At 29.3% G+C, this 20,793-nt stretch overlaps 1 protein-coding gene across 2 annotated transcripts in view; it reads left to right on the top strand.

The window, feature by feature from the left end:
- LOC129918870 (MOB kinase activator-like 2) overlaps positions 1 to 20,793 on the top strand; it is a 232,666-nt gene that overhangs the window by 105,638 nt on the left and 106,235 nt on the right. The window contains exon 2 of one of the 2 annotated variants that reach the window (XM_055999615.1): positions 14,759 to 15,520. The exons of the other annotated variant lie outside the window; for it this stretch is intronic. Within the exon in view, the coding sequence (XP_055855590.1) occupies positions 15,006 to 15,520 (515 nt within the window). The 5' untranslated portion in view covers positions 14,759 to 15,005. The remainder of the gene's footprint in view (positions 1 to 14,758; positions 15,521 to 20,793) is intronic. 2 annotated transcript variants of the gene reach the window in all.

The raw sequence follows: 20,793 nt of genomic DNA, 5'->3' as shown, positions 1-20,793 counted from the left end.
TCACGGTATATTTACCTTTTAAGTAAAACAAAAGAAAATAAGGAAGCAAACTAAAATAATGTGCCATAATACCTCATCCTTTTTTTGCAGCAGGCAGCCAGGGAGCAATTGAAATCCTTTTCATTTAGATAATGATGATGATGAAGGATGAGATTTTTGTGTTGTAAAGCGACTTGAAATATTTTTTAGGATGCTTAGGGATCCCCCTGCTGTTGTTTTTATCTTTTCATTGTGATTATAAGAATAATTTTATGAAGATGGGAGTTTTTAAATAGTGACCTGTGGGTTTTTATGTCCTGAAAGGCAAAATGGGATGAAACGTCTGTATAATTGGATTTTTTTTTTTTTTGAAAGACTGTTGACCTTAGGAGGTAGTTTTTCTTGTCTTCCTACTACCGCCTGGTGTGATCTAAATAGGGTTTCCTTAACTTAGAAATATGATACCAAAAATGCATATGTTTTTAGTCGGCGACAGCCTTGTTATTTCGTCTGTCCATCCGGTGTCCATTTGCTGTCTTTTCCCCTTTTTCCATTCATTCACATGACAATACAAAATATTTTTTTTTTTTTTTTTATATTTCCGCATCTTTTGTCTTACTGTTGTCCTTTTTTTTAAATAAGCAACTTTATGGTTTTATGGAAAAAAAAGGAAAAAAACTGCCAACCCATGGATAAAAATTCCTTATGACAAAAATAGGCTGCTTTCAATTTTAATATATCGCTCGCCATATATCCTTTTTATAGTCTCGAGCTCGAACAAAAATTCCTTCAACCTTGCGTTTTTTTCTAGGATATTCTTGTTTGACTTACTGACAGCTTTAAATCCATCAAGAGAGAGAGAAAGAATGAAGGGATGGGAAGTCCTTTCATTGTGTTTTTGCTTTTCTCTCTCGTGGGTTTTTTACTGTTGTTCTGAAGGTAATTTCAGTATATTTTTTTCTTGTTGTCTTGGTTTTATTTTATTGTTTACGGTCCAGATGACCTAAATTGATTTTGGCTGCAAATTAAGAATATAAATGCGAGTGTGTGGTATAACCACAAAAGGGCAGTAACGTCGACGACCGCTACTTTTATTTTTTGCGTAGTGTTGGTTTTTTTTTTATATATAGTATTCATGCATGAGCAACATGTTAATAATAAAATAGGTTCCACAAGTAAATCACTTAACCACAAAGGTCATAGTTGGATTCGGACAGTAATCGCTGGACTTGGTGGTGTTATTCGTTCCAGAACTGCTACTTTGTTGAAGAAAAAAATACGAACCGGAAAAACTAAAATGACATTGATGGATTGGTTGATGGTTTAGTTTTTGGTGAAATCATTTTTTATCTGCCCATTGCGAATTAGGTTTATTTTGTTTTTGTCTTGTAAAAATTCTTCTGAAAAAATGAGGGTGTTTCTTAGACGAAAAACTTTATGTCTTTATGACAAACTAATTATTCAATTACGAAGAAAAAAACTTCATGTTCGTATTAAATTAGTTTCTATCCGGATGCATGGATAACATTTAAAATATACGGATAATCATTTTTATTTTCGTAATAATATCAGGGACTTAATTCTACTTCAATGAAATCATGTATAATATCCGGATAAACCTTTTAAAATGTACGGATAAACTTTTTTTCATTCAGATATGATTTCAAAACTGATTTATCAATAGTATTCTTTCTCTGAACTTAAAAGGAATACTCTTCAATTCACAATTAGATAAATCACACATAAGTATTTATCCGCATGTACAGCTAAGAATTTAAATACAGAAATAAAAACGTATTTCCCTCATAACTTAAAAAAATCGATTCTAACTTCATGTACAATATAGATCCCACTCGGATAAGCTATTAAAATGTACGAATAAATGCTTTTCGTTCAGCAGTAATTTTTCCTTAAACCTTCCATCCCGAGTGTTCAAACAGGTCGTCAATAGTTTTTATCCGCAATCGAAGATAAAACCGAAAACATTTTGAAATAATGTTATATGAAATACATTTTTATCCGGATACATGGATAACAGTTAAAATGCAAGAATTGAATCCCTTTTTCATTGATAATACACAGATAATATTTGGATAACACTCGGATAAACTATTAAAACGATCGGATAAAAGCTATATAATCAAAAATAGTTAAATTTTCAACATTTATACTCATACTTTTATTTAAACACTGCATGCAGTCTACATCTACATGCATGTTCAGTGGCTCTAATTTCCTTGAACTTTTGTCTATTGCATTTATATTATTCCAATTATTTCATTTATTATTCAAAAGCCAATAAGCCAATACTTGTGTATCGATGACATGTGGGCCCTATTTCTATTGGTCAGCTGTTTTATAAAATTTGACTTGAAAATTGACTTCATAATAGTTGAACAAAAATTGTTGCTTCTATTATATTGACGATGTGACGCGACCGACGCACGTCCAGACTATTTTAACCTTCGCAATGAAAATGACCTCAATATAGAGCCTGCCAAAGCGCAATTTAAATATAATTTCTGCCAGAGTCAATGAGTATTGTGGAATTTTCAACAAGTAACTTATCAGCGTTCAATGAAAAGAAATGAAAAAATAATATTCAAATTGCATAACCAAATGGTTTGGTTTAAAAGAAGAAAACAAAATAAGAAAAACAATTGCAAAGTGTAAACCCATTAACAGAATTTAAATATAAATTCGTTTTAAAAGATTGAAAGGGTCTATAGGTTTTATCTTTTTTTGTTTGATAATAGTGTATTGCATTGAAAAATATTCATAGTTCATTGTTTTTTGAAAATTTTGAAGGTCAAAAACGGGTGATAAATATTGTTTTGACTTGTCTTGCATGTAACTAAGTGTATTTTTTTTTTTATTTGTATAATTATTAACTCTCTTGAATCCACTAATTAATCCAATTATCTTTGAACTCTGAACACTCTGAACAAAAACATGACGGACAAAGAGTAGGTACAAACATATTAGTGGGAGAATTTTGTGGCAGGTAACAACAACAAAACAAGGTATAATATTGTCTTGTTACAACGAAAGCTAATTAGAACATATTCGTATATACAGGGTGTCCCAAAAGTAATGGATCAAACGAAATATGCTGATAGGCCAACTTTAGGGCTCTCAGAATTTGGTAACTTGTTCATCCCAAATCCTTACGGTTTTCGATTTAATGCAATTTTTGTGAAATTTCGCAAAACCACGACTTGGCAACAGTATTTTGCTTCCTCCGCTCATAATTGATTTTTGTTTTTTACAATTCTTTCACTAAAACATTGCCAAATAATAAGAAATAATTAATTAATCAAAATATTTTTTATTTCATATGCCATTTTGCTGCAAATTAATTAACAGTTCCATATTTTATAAGAACTCAATTTCGTAGTTTTATTTCAGAGCATCATCCCGAAAAAAATTTGTATGGTGTGACACTGGTTTATTACTTTAAAAACTTGCCGTGTTATTGCAGTTTTCAAAAATGTATACAAGTTTCCAAAGATGAAATTAGAACGAAAGTTATTACAATTTGAATGCAAAATAACAGGCGTTTTCAGAGCAAAATAACAAACAAAAATCGAGGCTTTTATTCAAAAAGAAATAAACAAACAACAGCCGAGAAAATGTGTTTATTTTTATTTGTTATTTTGCTCTGAAAAGCCCTGTTTTGTTGGATTTAAATTGTAATATCTTTAGTTCTAACTTCAACTTTGAAAACTTTTATACATTTTTGAAAACTGCAATAACACGGCAAGTTTTTAAAGCAATATACCAGTGTCACACCATACAAATTTTTTTCAAGGAGTTATTCTGAAATAAAAGTATGAAATTGAGTTTTTATAAAACATGGAACTGTTAATTAATTTGCAGCAAAATGGCATATGAAATAAAAAATATTTTGATTAATTAATTATTTCTTATTATTTGGCAATGTTTTAGTGAAAGAATTGTAAAAAACAAAAATCAATTATGAGCGGAGGAAGCAAAATACTGTTGCCAAATCGTGGTTTTGCGGAATTTCACAAAAATTGCATTAAATCGAAAACCGTAAGGATTTGGGATGAACAAGTTACCAAATTCTGAGAGCCCTAAAGTTGTCCTATCAGCATATTTCGTTTGATCCATTACTTCTGGGACACCCTGTATATCTAACTAACTAACTAACGTAGGTACAAACGAAGGTTATATTGTGTTGTGAGAGAGAGATAATTGTGCAACACGATTGTATCTAATTAACACGATAAATGTTAGAAAATCACATGAATATTTTTAAATCTACTCCGTTCTTATTGTTGTTGTTTTAGTATATTTTTTTTTATATAAAATGAAGATACTTTTTACGTAATTTTTTTTTACTTCCACTTGCTATGTACCTAATAAATTCAGAGTTGTTTAAGTTTGAAATGAAATAGATAGTAACGTTGTTTCGAAATTTTCTTGTTGCTAATAGTAAAATGGTTATAATTGGTTTTCAATTAGCAAGTAGTTCAGTTTTTGTTGTTTTATTACGAGTTCGCAAAGTTTCTCTACCTGCGCTACTCAACGTCAATCGATATATTGATTTAATATTAAAATTGTTTGTCGTCAAATTGAAAATGAAAATTGATGACCCCTTCACAGTTTTATTAAATAGAAAAAATTATAAGACAGTTCTAGAAATGAATCTTGCTGATGTGGAACATGAATTTTCATTCCACAGAAAAAAATAATTACCTAATAACTAAGTTTTCTTGCCTGTAAAATCAAGTGAAAAAACCAATGCATTCCACATATTTTTCACACCATATTTAACTTTGGTATTGTGGAAATATTTCACATTCCTCAACCAATTTAAGCCATTTCATATTCTAAGCAATACGAGGTTGTGGAATGCATTCAATATTTAACTCAAAAACACGTAAAAGTACTGTTTAAATGAAAATTTAAAATTTCAATGACAATCGTATTTGTATGCAATTTTCACCTGTACATTATTTTTTTTTGTTTTTAATAACGCCAGAGCTTATATAATTCACATCTACGCCTTACACATCTACCAAAACCAATGGCGCTTGGATCAGATATTAAACATCACTCCTCTTGTGCAATGTCAAAATAATATGTTCCACAAAATTTCAAGGCCCATGAAATCTCTTATAAGCAAATCGTCTGGATGGAACAAAGGCTAATATGACAATATTTATCTATGAACTTTCATTTTTTATGTAGGTTGTGGAATGTAAAATGTTGACCGATACTGGTGAATATGATTGTGGATCGTAATCATTTTTTTTTTTTTTTTATTTCACTTTAAATTCTTCATTCATTCAGTTTTGAATTTTTGTAAAATTAACGTTCCACTTTTTTCCACTATGTGTTATGTGTGGAACGTAAAAAATGTTTACGTTCCACAGAAAATAAAACAAAATACCAAAACCTGGAATGACTTTTAAATTTCAATTTGCTTCCCTAATGGCTTGAATTTTAGTGGAATGAATTACAAACACGTTCCACAATGAGTACTTTCATTTCCAATCAATTCTTCATTATATAAATACGGAATAAAACTACGTTACGATTAAATATCAAACAAAATCCAGGAAGGGTTATGAAACTTTATATTATATACGAGTCTGTGCCATGAACTACTTCACCCTAACCTCAGACACACATGTACAGCACATTTTCACACAGCACACCTTAAAATATCCACTCGAATCAAATTTACCTCCTCACACAAACTATCGACAACAACTCACGAATGAAAAACAAAACAAAAAACACTTCACTCTAGAAAAAAAAAAAAAAAAAAAAAAACAGTGAAATCCATCACCGATAAATCTCCAACCTCGCTTCACTAGGTCCTAGTTCATGCAGAACAAAAAAAAAAAAAAAAATACAGAAGAAAAACAAAGAAAAAAACTACTTCCAATCAAAAAATTTTGCCCTACTAAATTCTGCCCCCCGAAAAATTATGAGCAATCTTGTTGAAGGTAGTACGAGTACGAGAGGGCGCTCCACTCTGCTTAAATAAAGAAATTCAATCCCAGGAAGAGAAGAAGAAAAATTTTATACCGAATAAAATGATTTCCCATTATTATGAAATTTCCCGGGGCCTATAGGGTTTGAAGAATTGAAGATACAAAAAGCAGATCACGGGAAAGGCCATTGTGTGGAGAGGGCGCGGTGATATGGCTGAGTCTCGTCGTCGTCAGTCGTCGTGCAATAAATACTGTACGCTCACAATCGTGCATCACCTCAGGTGGAAATCAGTTCACGGTGTTAGTTGAATGAACAAAAAAATGAATAAAAAAAAAAGACAAAATGCATTTGAAAGATACACGTTCTCATAGTTTGGCGTCGGCGGTGGCGGCAACGACGACCAAGTCTCGTTGTCGTGGCCTCTGACGACTTTGTCGGTCGTTGTCGTCATCGTTTATCGATTGTTTTCGCATCGTATTTTTCTCAAACTCGCTCGAAAAATATTGTGCAAGAAGTCACGAACTTTAAATTTACATATTTCTGTCTCTCTGGATGATACCTTTAAAAGAAATAAAAACAACGACACACATTTTTTTGAGACACAAATTGGAACACACCAACCAACTGTGAATTATTATGCAGAACCAAAGAAGAGGGAAATATTTATGAGTGACAAATTGGACAAGCGCGCATGTGTCCCGCGCTCCTGATACTGTTGTTACAATTTTTTTTACTACCGGGACCGGGATAGCAAAAATACGTGAGGAATTTTTCACGTTTTTGATCAAATAAGGACGCCATTTTAATATGCAACATATGAGAAAGAGTATTATGACAGTTACGGAAGAGGAAGTAATCGTTATTATACTCTTTTGTGGATTGTGTATCGTATCGATTCGTATAGACGTCTCAACGTGTTGTATTCAAATTTGATGCTAACGACGAGAAGTCTTAAATGTCAAACAATATAATAATAATCCAGGCTTTAGATTGGCACAAAAAATGGGTGGGACTGGGAAGTATGGAGTTATTATTGAACAAAAACAAAATGTATTGGTACAAAATGTCAACTTGTTGGGTAAGTGTTGATGGGGGATTTGAGATATAGTTTGGGAGGAGACGAGTTGAAAATTAAGCTTAATGTCGGATTTATACATGATAAAGTTAACTGTCATTAAACGCAATTGAATTGACTATCGAAATAAGTCAAAGTAAAAAAAAAAGTTCTTGAAATGGAAAGGTACAGGCTATATATAAAAGATTTGAGTTGAGCTGAATAAGAGGCATCAGTCTTGAATAGTCTTTTAAGTGCGAAAATTGATGAAACCAGTTTTAACACTGATACAAAAAAAAACAACTTAAAATCAAGGAAACAACTTTTGATTTTAAAATTTTTCATTCCTTAGATTACTAGCGGAATGCTTGACCATCAGGTCCACTAATAAATTTAAAGCTTTTCACTGTTTTACCTTTGTTTTTTTTTCCCTCAGTATAAAAACCCTTTCCTATAAAGTTGGTGGAGTACCTATAACACACGCCCATTATCTAATAAAATTGATATGCGGTAGTTGGATTTTTACTGTGACAATTGTCGTTAGGTTTCTCGCGATTTATGTATGTACCTTTTAAAGAAATAGCAATTTCAAGGCATTCCTAGTGTTTTGTATGAAATTAAATTATACTTTTGTTCCTCAAAAATTAATTGACATTTTTTCTGGTAGAACGAGTATATTGAAACTATCGATTAAATTTAAGTTTTTTCCAACAATCAATTCATTGCAACTGAAGCTTCCTAGTTCAAATTAAGAAAAAAAGAGACCAATGGCATTTAAACAATTAAAAGTTGTGAATTCAGTTATGAACATTCTTGACAGTATGTTCGTATGTTCATATTTGCAAAGCCGCAGTTATGACCACCGGACAAGCAAAATGCTTTTAACGATACCTCATTTGTCAAATTACGATAAGTAATTTCGAAGTTATGATGGAATACATGAACATTCATACAAACAAATTAGTCATAAACCCTCCTTTAAGCTTTGTTCAATTCAAGCAAAAAGGAAACAATAAATTAACTATACAAATGTCTCACCCGTGACAACAAATTTTTCTAAAGGTCCAAAAAAGAGGTTTTATGATTGGCAATTCATGTCCTTTTAAGTTTTCTATACAAAAATTGAATTTGAAAACGTACAAAATCTGATATCTTATTTTCAAACCAACACTTTGTACATTTTCAAAATAAAAGTAAACAACTAGGTCGCACGAACTTGCTCTTAGGGTTAAAGTTGCTAAAATGTTTAAGAGTTTTTTAATAGAATTTTGGAAAATTTATATAAAAAAAAAACAAAAAAAATAGTTTTTCAATGGTAAAAAACAACAATCTCCAAAACAAGTATGCAATTTGATTTCTTTTATTAAGACAGATTTTTAGAAAAAAAAATTTTAAATCGTTAGAGCCGTTTTTTAAAAAACTTATTTCTTTAAATAATTAAAAAAAAAAATCTAAATAAAATTCGTATGCCATTTTGTAGAAATAACTAATCAACATTTAAAACTAAAATTTCCAAAAAAATTCAATGCCCCGTTTTCGAAAATTTTATTTTTACAAAAAAAAAAAATTTCAAGTGTTTTTTTTTTAATCCAAAAATTATTGTTTTCAAAATTTTATTTCTGATTTATAAATAATAGAAGTGCCTTTGTATAAAAAAATTCGTTGAAATTGATTTAGTAGTTTGGCAGAAAATTAGATTTAAAAAACAATTACCGTTAACAATGATTTTCGAAAAAATATTTCTGCATGAAAAAAAAGACCTTGCTTACAAACTATCATTTTAATTTTTTAAACAAAATCGTTGGAGCCGTTTTCGAGAAAATTAGACTTTTCCTAAATTAGCAAAATTAGTAGGTATATGACAGGTACCTACCGTTATTTTTGGTCCAAATAAATTAATTACAAAAACCCCTCTGGAGAGTCTACAAAAAATGCTACATACCAAGTTTGATGGACCAATTAGTTCATCCGTTTAGGCTATATAGCACGTTATACAGACAGACTGACAGACAGACGGACTTCCGGGAACCACTTTGTTTGCTTTCTCTACAACAATAGTAATGTCATGTCTTATTGTTATCTCAGCTTTTTTTTTTGTACGAATGCATAACCTATATCGCATAAAAAGGTAAAAGCTTTATGATTGAATCTGTTTTCTTAAAGTCTTTAATCAATTTGGGGATCAATTATGGTTTGGTCAAAATGACACTAACTGTCAATTTTTCAATTATTTTAACTTTTAAAACCAATTGTCGTTAAAAAAGTAAATTTCTCCATTAATCTGATTACCGAATGCAAACTTTCTTATTTCGTTTCCGGAATATTATTTTTGTTAATGGACTTGCTTATCATAAATATTGACCTTATAATCCTTTTTCACTTTGAAGATTTACGCTCAATAAACTGTTATAAAAATAAAATGTATTCATTATTAAAATTTTTGTTCAGTAATTTTGTTGAAAAGTTCAAAAAACAAAAAGTTCACAAAATCAGAATTGAGTGCAAACTTTTTAAAATATTGTGTCATTTTTATGAGCAATTTTAATTGCTTTTCGAATATTAATAAGAGAAAAAAAACCAGTTCTAATATAAAAATAATTATTCAAAAATTTATTCATAACACCATCAAAAATATTAGTAATTCAGTGTTTGATGACACAATCAAATTTATTGATGAAAACTTTCCACAAACATTGAAAATGTATTTAATTAAACTTTTTGTTTTCTTTTTGAATAAAAAAAAAAAATAAAACGATGACATCAGTTTATTATGTCAACTCTGTCGTTTTGTTTCGATTTCGACCCTTAAGTCATCAAAACTATTAAATATATATTTTCTACAACATCGATTTAAATGATTTCAAGTGATTAATTAACCCTTTTGGCGTATCGAATTCAATTTTCTCCTTTTTTTTGCGTCCAAAATTCAAAAATAAATTTATGTATGTATGTTGTTATTAAAATAAAAAAAAAAGAAAGAAATACTGAATTTAATATTCTAAATGAATATTAATTAAAAACAAAAAAAAATTTTTTTTGTTTTTGATTGATGATGAAGACGATAAATTAGATTTCATAAAAACTAAAAATATTTTTTTTAATATAATGAATGAAGACATTTCAAACTTATTTTTCTGGGATAGGTCAAAAATTTGCGTCGTATATAAAGTGAAAGGTGTGGTGAAATTAAACAAAAAAAAAAAAAAATAGAAAAAAATATCAGAAAACTAGATAAATTAGTTTTTGAAAGGGAGCAGCAGAACAATACTATAGGTCAAGAATATGAGAAAGACTTTTGTCCTAATACGCAGTAGATACATATGCATGCATACAATGCTTTATGGCTAATGGGTTAGTAGCATGTCAAATAGAGAGAAGAAGAAGAATCAAAATGTGTTACGTGTCAAAGTATAACATGGATTTGAAATGGATGTGGGGTTGGTTCAAGGATAACCTGGGGTAGGGCAGTAATTCTAATGGAAAAAGAAATGAATGATTGATGTTTTACAAAAAAAAAATAAAACTAGGAAGACAAAATTAAGTTGTTTATGGCAAATGAAATGAATATATCCATTATCATTTGAAAGGGTCATGGTCTTTTAATACAAATTTTAAAAACATTTAGATCAGTTAAATTGATTAAAAGTTTGTTTTCGAGCTTACTAAGGTCAAACCTCTTGTAAATATTTTGCATTTGGTACAGTTTATACTAGTTATTTTTATAAATTTGTGAGTTTGTTTTTTTGTCTACTAAATGCTTATTGATATTGTGTTTAACTTATTCAAAAAAGTTGTGTATTAAAAGGGTGTGAATTATGAAAATTGAACTATAAATAATATCTTCGCTAATGAATTAAACAAATGAAAAACAAAATTTTTTTTTGTTCTGCCCTGTCTAATTAATTTTTTCCAAAAATATTCTTATCAAAATGATTCATGATTATTTATAAATTTAAGGTGTTGTTCATATTTATTATTTTTTGTTATGAGAGACTGTAAACTATACAAATTAAAAACTAATCAATAAATAAATCCATGAAATGTTGGTGGAAAAAACTTTTTACCAACAAACTGGGACACAAAAAACTCTACAACTTTTTTAAAATCATTCAAATCTCATCTCATAAACTTTGAATATTAAATCACATTCTCAAGAGTGGGCGTGTCAGTAGGCGGTACAAGTTGTAAGTGTTCATTAACAATAATTATTTTCTCTTTGATTTAAGTTATCTCACACAATTTGAACCAATTTAGATTACTGCTTCAAATTCGAACTCTTATTTAGACTTGAAAACATTATCATTCTGCTATGAGAGACTGTGAATTATAAAAATTAAAAGATAATCAGTAAATAAATTTGTTTCAAGCTTTCTGTTGGACACAAAATCATCTGAAAGCATTTCTGAAATGATTCTCACGAACATTCAAAACTTAGAAAAAATCATTATTCGATTTCGACAAAAAAATTGACAATATTCGAAAAGCAACACCTTTGCTTCTATCGGTTTCACAAAAACGGTCAAAATATTTGGTAGAAAAAAAATGAGCCCGATAGTTAGGTATTGGTCTTAAAAAACCAATAACTATTAGGCTCAAATTATAGGAAATTTGTTTGACCATTAAAAACCTATTCTCACCAACTTCAATAACTTGAAAAAAAATTCGACCTCATAAATTTTACAATGTTCGGTCTTGTGCTAAAAATATAGAAACTTTTTCTAGCGTTTGATTCTCTTCAAGCTCTTCCTTAAAAATTTTGAATATAAGAGAAAAAAAAGTAGACATTTAGAATGTAAATTTTACCAAACTTCCAAAACTTCGAAAAAATTTTGTATGTTAGAAAAAAAGGAAGATCTTCAAAGTGAAAATTTCCTTAATTTGCAACATTTCGAAAAAAAAATATTCAAATTCTAAACATGTCAAAATTCGAAAATATATGCTTGAAAATTTCGAATATAAGAAGAGGATTTTTTAGTGAAGGCAATTTCCACAAACTTCCAAAACTTCAAACAAAAATATTCTACTTCGAAAAAAATGTCACTATTCGAAAAGCAATAACTTTTTTGAAAATTTTTAATATTAGAAGAGCATTCAGAAAAGCAAAAAAAAGACCTTCAACATGAGAAACTTTAAAATACAATTTTCGATTTTGAAAAAATGTAAATATTCAAAAAGCAGTATACTTATAATTTTGAATATTAAAATAGTATTAAAATTGAAAATTTAACAAACTTCGAAAAAAAATATTCGACTTCGAAAAAAATTTCAGTATTCGAATGGAAATATCTTGAAAACTAGTTAGCTCACAGAGTCGTTCCTGAGCTCAAATTGTAGAAAATATTATTGGCTAGAAGATCGCAATACCTTTCTTTTATTTTACTGAGACTCTCACGTTTTAAAATTATTAAGAATGAATTTCAAGGTTTGTATTTTCCTGTATTCTTCACATGATATACCTAATTTTCATAACTTCAAAGTAATATGACAACATTCTCTTTTTATAAACATAAAACATATTATGCACACAAAAATGAGTTTACAAATCTCAATTTAACACACATTTCCAAAATTCCAATTTTCAACTTCAATCAATTGCGATTAACTCTTTTTTGCTTAACGAAAAAATTGATACACATGACAGGTACCATCCTATCACAAGTTTAATTACACTGTGATAGTTTTTAGAACTTTTTTTTTGCAACAGAGCGGAGACACATCGATTCTAGTTAATTCGAGTATGCTGAATTCAGTGGTGGCAACCGTTTTGAAAGTTTGGCTCAGGTTTTCGAGATATTTCGAAAATAAAATCTTAGGTCGGGACTATTAAAATACTGATAATTTCGAATAATTAAGTTTTTTTAAGCAGTTTTTAGCTTAGAGAAAAGCTATTCCTGTATATAGCTATATGTTTAACACTATTCCAACCTAGATTGTTATGTTTCGGTCGCTTACAAAGCATTTTATAAACAAAAACTTCACTTTTCAAGTTTTTTTTTATTTTGTTGACTTTCAAAGCCTTTAATATGGATGCAATTTGAGTTTAACATTGATTCGGGATATTTTATATTATTTTCATAGCATATAATTCCAAAAATGAATAAAATACTGCAAACCTGAAAAAGTTCACAAGTGAAAATCAGCCTACTAAGCTACGGAAATGTATCAAAACCTGAACTTAAGATTAAGTTAAGATAGTTTTTGGATTTTCAGCTTAAGCTTAAGATATGTCAGATAATAAATGAATTAAACAGTTTTTGGAAGAACAAAAAACGTTCTTATATACTTACATCTTGCCGGGATAAAAGCAGTCAAAATAACGTTTTTTGCCTTTTATAACTGTAATATTTAAAAAAAAGGAAGTCAAATAAATATTTATGGCTTTGGATTCGAGTTCAGCACCCCTTTCAACTACAGAAAAGTATATTTTGGTTCTTGTGGCAAAAAAAGATTAATTTTGCTTACCAGTGTTATTTAATACATTTCCTTAGCTTAATAGACTGATTTTCACTAGTGAACTTTTTCAGGTTTGTAGTATTTTATTCATTTTTGGAATAACATGCTATGGAAATAATATAAAATATCCCGAATCAATGTTAAACTCAAATTGCATCCATATTAAAGGCTTTGAAAGTAAACACAAAATAAAAAAAAACTTGAAAAGTGAAGTTTTTGTTTATAAAATGCTTTGTAAGCGACCGAAACATAACAATCTAGGTTGGAATAGTGTTAAACATATAGCTATATACAGGAATAGCTTTTCTCTAAGCTAAAAACTGCTTTAAAAAACTTAAGTATTCGAAATTATCAGTATTTTAATAGTCCCGACCTAAGATTTTATTTTCGAAATATCTCGAAAACCTGAGCCAAACTTTCAATACGGTTGCCACCACTAAATTCAGCATACTCGAATTAACTAGAATCGATGTGTCTCGCTTCTGTTGCAAAATCGAACTATCACAGTGTTATTATTATTGCATCGATATACCTACATAGTAAAAAAAAATTTAAATAGATTGCAATAAACTTTATTTAAATTGAAGTTCGTGTCTTGATAAATAATCGAGGTAGTCAATTTCATGCAAGAGTTTTATATTATTTTTGTTTTTTTTTTTTGCTCAAAAAAACAATTTTTATTCGTGTTGTTGAGGAATATATAAAGTTACACGTAGTAAATTGATTTGTTTCAAGGTTGACGAGTTGACATGCGATAAGTTTAAAGGCATCAGCAGTCTTCCAGACAAAACTCGACTCGTATACAAAAATAGCGTAGGAGAAACGAATATTGGTGTACTTGGAAATGATGGTGTTATTGTGACACAATGATGTGGGATGCTTCATCAAAGTTGTAACGAGTTAATTTGAGGTTTTTCTTTCTTTTTCTTCTGTTTTTTTCCCTCTTTTTTGGTTCATAGAAAGGAAAAACATAATGTAATTGCTAAGAACCACGTTCTTTTTCTTTTCGATATAAGAAAAAAATATAAGAATGTAGGTAGGATATTTATTTTTAGCTGAAAGTCCTTTTTTTAACTTTTTTTCTTTTCAACAAAACTTTTTGCTATACCACAGCCCACAGTGATTAAACTGAGTGTTTGCTCTATTTTTGTTTGTTCTTATTTCTTCTTCTTCTTCTCAACAAGCCAAAAACAAGTCGTCTTAAAAAAACAGGATGATCCATTAGTATCTGTCAAAAGGATACGTTCCTTTTTTTTTGTGTACTCATCTATGAATATTTTCTCTCTCTCTCTCTTTTTGCAGGATAAACCCCGGCTAAATTTTATTCAGAATGTGTTAGAGTCATTTCCCATTAAATTGTTATTTTTTTAATTTAATTAAATTTTTTTCTTTAAATTTTTTAAATGTGAAAGTTTCAAAAGAAATTAAGTGAAAAGTTTCAAAAAAACCAAGTTCTTGTGAAAAAAAGTTTAAAAAAAATCAAAGAAAAATCCTTTTTTTATTGTAAAACAGCGCAAGTGTGGAAGTCATACTGTTAATTTGTAAAAAGATGTTGCGATCGCCCACACATCTTGTGGGACATGGTCCAACATCTCATACAGCCAACTCATCCCCAAACAATGGTAGTCACAACTCGCATCATCTACATCATCAAAATGGTGTTGGCGTTGGAGTTGGTGGTATAGGATCGCCATTACATCGTAACCATCATACAAATGGTACAGCAACTAAAACAACGAATGGATTTAAAAATGGATTTTTACTAAACGGTGGTGCTATTAGCGGTAAATCATCGCAACATAATAATAATAACAATAATACTAGCAACAATAATAACCACCATCATAATAATATGACATCGCCAGCTGCATCGGCAAATTCTTCAGCTTCGTCATTAATGACGACAGGGGGAGCCACTAACACAGCCAATCATCATCATGGTGGTGTTAGTGGATCAACAACAACAACACAAACAACAACACGAACGTCATTATTTGACTCGTGTCATCGGAAAATACGTCTAATTGGTGGCGGACCCGTGGCGTTCCTTGGCGGACTTGTTGCGTAAGTTTAAGAACAATGTTTTTCTACATTAATATTTTTTTTTTCAATTTTTTTTATCGGTGTTTGGTGTATTTTTATTTTATTTCTATCAAAATATAAAATAATGTTTGTTTGTTAAACATGGGTTATCTCTCAGTTATTATATGACAGACATCTACCAGTACTAAGCTTTAAACAAAGTTAGACAATTTATGAGCAGCCAAGATAAAAATAATCTTTTATTTGCCAAAAAAAGTGACACAAATATTTGAGCAAGTGACTTCTGTTTGACTCCCAAAAAATTGTATGTGCAAACTTAGGATGGCAACAATCGAATGTGATGTTATTGGGTGTTTAGTGTGTAAATACATAAAAACGTTGAAGACTTTCTTTGTTTGAATTTAAAATTTGAATAATTCCGGTTGCAAAAAAACTGTGAACCTTGAGTATTTTAAGCGTAAAAATAAGCAGCAGCTTATAACTTAATGAACTACCTTATCTACAATCTCAGAAGCATAAGCACTTTTTGCAGGATGACTGTTTTTAGCATTTTTGTAAATATCACACTACCTTACCCACAATGTATCAATTGCCAACACCATGTATTCACATTCCCTTACCGACATTTTATAAAATGTTTGAAATACGTCTTTATATGGCTCACACTGATTTATCTGAAATCCATAAGCTATTTGTAAGATATTTTTTTGTCGAATACAAATTATGTAGTACCTTGTTAATTATGGTTAACACTGCATTACCCACAATGGCTTAATACTTTGAAAGAGAACTGTTTGTTATGCATGGTTGCTTATATAGTTTTTTGTATGGATCCCACTACCTTACCCACAATGTATCTGTTCTTGCAAAATATGATTTCACTCCCTTACCGACACAGTTTAAGTTATTTTGAAAATATCAATTTTTTACACAGGAGTAATTCCTAAGTTCCTAAGATAAACACTACATTACCTACTGAATGACTAAATTATTTGCAAAAGAAATTTTGCTACACAAAATTCAACTATTAATTTAGAAAACCCGTTGACTGACAGATCGGTAGTTGCAAACGTGTTTTCTTCATTACAAGAAAAATAAAACAAAAATTTTGTAACCTCAAATATTTCGCATACCTATATTTTTGCAGCTCAGAAATATGTGAAAAAATTTCCGAAAGCTTATTTTGGGTGGTTGAAATTTTTTTACAAATTCCAAAATTATTTGCTTAAAGTCGATAAAGTTTTTAAACTACCTTACCATTTCTATTTTAGTCGATATAAGTGCACCATTTTTTAGTGCATGGTAATTCTTATCATTTACTTATTGTGGTTTGCCCTATTTCATTTTGACCTTTATATCAATAAACTGTCGATAAGGTAGCACCGGCAAACTGTCCCATGGGAAAAATAAATTTCCCTTTCACTGTAATCTACTCTTCTTTTGAAGAAAAAACAAACTAAACGTCTTTAAATTAAATGCATGAATTTAACATTCGTGATTGTCGATGCGTTGCTGCACAAATGATAAGGTAGTTTGAAGTCCAAATTCATTTTACGATTCTAATTTTATTTAAAAAAAAAAAATGGAGGGCACCAGTCTACAGATGGTAAGGAAGTGCTCATTATTTTCAAATACAAAATGCCACTCAATTCTGAGGTTACAGGATCTGAAGTTAAAGGTCTTATTATATTTTAAATTGTGTTTTCAATATCAGCAATGGAATTGTTTTCTTTTGATGTTTTAAGTTTTCGAAATCTCAAACTTTCGGAATTTCGACTTTCGATTTCAGGTGTCATAATTGAGGCTGTGTAGATTTTAGGTGTGCAAAATTTCAAGATTTTAGAACTTCTGACCTCCTGGATTTTTTATTTAATTTAAAAGACTTTAAAATCTAAGACACTTCTTTGTTTTTTTTTAAGGTTTAAGGTGTCATCAATCAACCAATGAAACAAATCGAAATATTAAAGCTTAGGCAACCTTTTTCATATCACTATCAAGAAGCTTCTTTTGTAACTTCTTTTAGTTTGAATATAATTTCTCATCTTATTCAATTCACCTCTAAGTTTTGTGTTGAAACACCTATTTTCACATGTTCAAATGCTTCCCTTTCTCTAGTAAAAAGAAAATATTGTAAAATATCATCCACAAACTTTTTAGGTCTGCTAACTTCAAACAAACTTAAAACAACTTTATCTCACGCAAACCAATTATTAAATACAATTTATTCCAAAACCTAAACTCACTTAACCAAATTGCTTAATGAGAAAATAATAAAAATTACAAATTTATTTGTAAAATTGCATCCATTATTATATCCATAGAGTCATATTCCATTATGAGAACACAAAAAGCGTTTAACTTTCAGACTTTACGAGTATATGTTTGAGTTTGAGGTACTAACAAAATTAAGTGATGTTATTGTTATTGCCTCGCAACCACTTACCACATTTTCAAATAAAATTACAAAAAAAAAAAAAGAAAGAAAAAACTCCTTCACACCAACTTATTCCCATCAAGTCTCTCTCTCTCTATCTACTTCCTTAAGAAAATAAAAATAAAAAAACGAAAAGTAGATATAAGTACATTTATATTGAAGGAAAAAGAAGAAGAAGCAAAAAAAGACCACCAAGGCTGAAGATACTTTTATAAAAAGGTACAAACAAACATTAAAACGTCACATTAGTCGATACGGAACAAAAATATCTATCGACTTGCGAGGCATCTTTCTATATCGAGTCGAATTGAGGTATCTTTATACAAATACAAGGACGGGGTTCTTTGAGTGAAATTCTCTTCACCATTAGAAGACAGAAAAGAGATGAAGAAGGAAATCATTTCACGTAATCGAATCGTCATTTTTTTTTTACTTCTTCAATTTGTTTTTGACTTTTTTTTCTTCTTCTTCAAACTTTTGAAAGATGTAAACAAGAAAATTACAGGTAAATATATAGTCAGGGATGGATTTTATGTTTGAAGGATGAAGAATGTGATTACCTCAAAAGATCCAAGGACTTTTCTAACAAAATTCAACATTTTTCACGATATTTATTGTACTAATGAAAATACTAAATGGCGCCCAACGTTTCAATTGCACTTGTTATTTTTGTCTGAAAATCATTCAATGTTTGTCAACGTACCAGTGCTGACTATCAAAAACGGTAGGTGTTCAATTCTAGGAATGAAATTCACATGCGTTTCCTTATTTTTTAGAAGGAATCAAAATAAAAAGAAGGAAAAAAAATCATTACACACATCAATGTGAGCTGAGCACATAAGAACCAAAAGTTACCTACCGTCTTTACCTTCTTTTATCCAGGAAGCATATCAAATTGTAAAATGTTGAATGAATTGAGAGAATTTTTCTCATCTTATTTTTTTTTTTTTTGGTTATTTGATTTCTTTTGAGAAGAAAAAATAATTTGGTGAGGGTTTTACCAAAAGAAGAACATCAAGAGATCCAGGTTCGAGTTTTCAACTGTAAAGTATTCAAGAAAAGAAGAAGAAAAAAAAAACGAACAACATCATAAATGGAAGCAATTCAATAAATCCGCAAAGAAATTCCAACTAAAGAAAAAAAAAATTACGACCATGAAGAACATAAAAAGGGTTTTTCAGTTGGAGTTGTATTTTTTTTTTTCTTTCCTGATTTTGAATGCGTATGAAATTTGTTTTATTGTCATTTAGGTAAAATATAAAAATTTTTCTTTACATGTGTAACAACAAGATGTCATGCTGAGAAATATATTTTTCGTTTCTATTTATTTTAATGTAATAGAAGGTAATTTTATAAAGAGATCATTGCATTAGAAATTTAAAAGCAAAAATACATAAATTCTTAATATCCTTTAAATATTGTATCACACCCGTAACAGTACTTAAACTAGTCTTTTCAAGAATTTATTTCACAGTCTTATGTCTCATTTTTGAAATGGTACTAAAGATCAACAATCAGATAATATTTAAAAAAGAATTAAGATAGACATTTGTTTTTAAGAATCATGTGTTTTTTTATAATGTCACACCCGTACTACAAGTAATTTGTGCAGTTGAAATTATAACACGTTTTATATAAAGAAAACCTTGAATTTTCTAGATTACTCAATTTTATTAGATCAAATTGAATCTCGGCTGCACAATTTATGAGTTTACGAAAAAGGTGTCACACCCGTAAGGACAGAAACATACTTAAACGGTGCGTGTAATTAAAATAAAAACATAAATTTCACTTCATATACAATATTCAAAGCAATATAATATATTTCACGCCCATAAAGTTCTATGTCACACCCGTAACAATGCCAAAAAAAAATCATTATTAATTTTTTTTTGTGGCTTGTCTCATTTTTTAAATGATACTGCATATCAGCTGAAAGTATGACAAAGAATTTACACACAAGTTGGATTTACTTTTCGAAAATAATGTGTTTTGTAATGTCACATCCGTAACAATTTGTCTAGTGAATTTAGAAAACGTTTTATATAAAAAAGTCATGCAATTTTGAGATAACTGCATTCGATTCATATTTGAATCATGGCAGAAAAATTTTAAATCACAATAAAAAATGTCACACCCGTAACACACTTTTGTGACACATGTAATTTAATTTGAAAATTGACAAAAAAAAAACATAGTCTACACAAGCAAAAAATTGAATAGACTTCCACCAACATCCTTAACATTTAACAAACAAATTTTAAAAAAAGAAAGCAAAACAAAACAAAAACTCTTTTTAACAGCAAATCATCAAAGATTTTTGCATTCAAAGTTTTTTTTTTTCAAACCGTTCTCTAAAAATTATTCAATTGAAAAAATTGCAAATTTTCCACCCAAACAGTCTTCTTAAAAACTTGTGTATTTTATTTTGTTCTATTTTATGCTTTGAAAATACCTCTTAGGAATTCAAAATGAGTCTGTTTTTTTTTTTTTTTTGATATTTCAATAAGAAAAAAAAGTGAAAAAAAAAACAGCGAAAAAACTTTCATTGCTAATTAGCTGCCTCATTGTTTTTGCCCAAGATAAAATTCTTTTCATCGTGTTATTTTTTTTTTCGTTCGATTTATGATTTTTTTCTCAAAATAAAAAATAAAAATAAAATAAAACATCGATGATAATATTTTCTTCTTTTTTTTATTTTCGCACATCATCATCATCCTCTTCTTTATAAAAAAGAACAAAAAAAAAGGGACACACTTTTGTTGGCCAAAGGAGAATTTAATTTTCTTTTTTAAAATTTCTTCAACGACTTGAGTTGGTACCTAATTCAATAAATTATGTATATAACTATATCAATTAC

Source organism: Episyrphus balteatus, chromosome 4 (assembly GCF_945859705.1).
Source record: "Episyrphus balteatus chromosome 4, idEpiBalt1.1, whole genome shotgun sequence".
NCBI classification, from domain to species: Eukaryota; Metazoa; Arthropoda; class Insecta; order Diptera; family Syrphidae; genus Episyrphus; species Episyrphus balteatus.
This window is presented reverse-complemented; position numbering and strand designations above follow the sequence as displayed.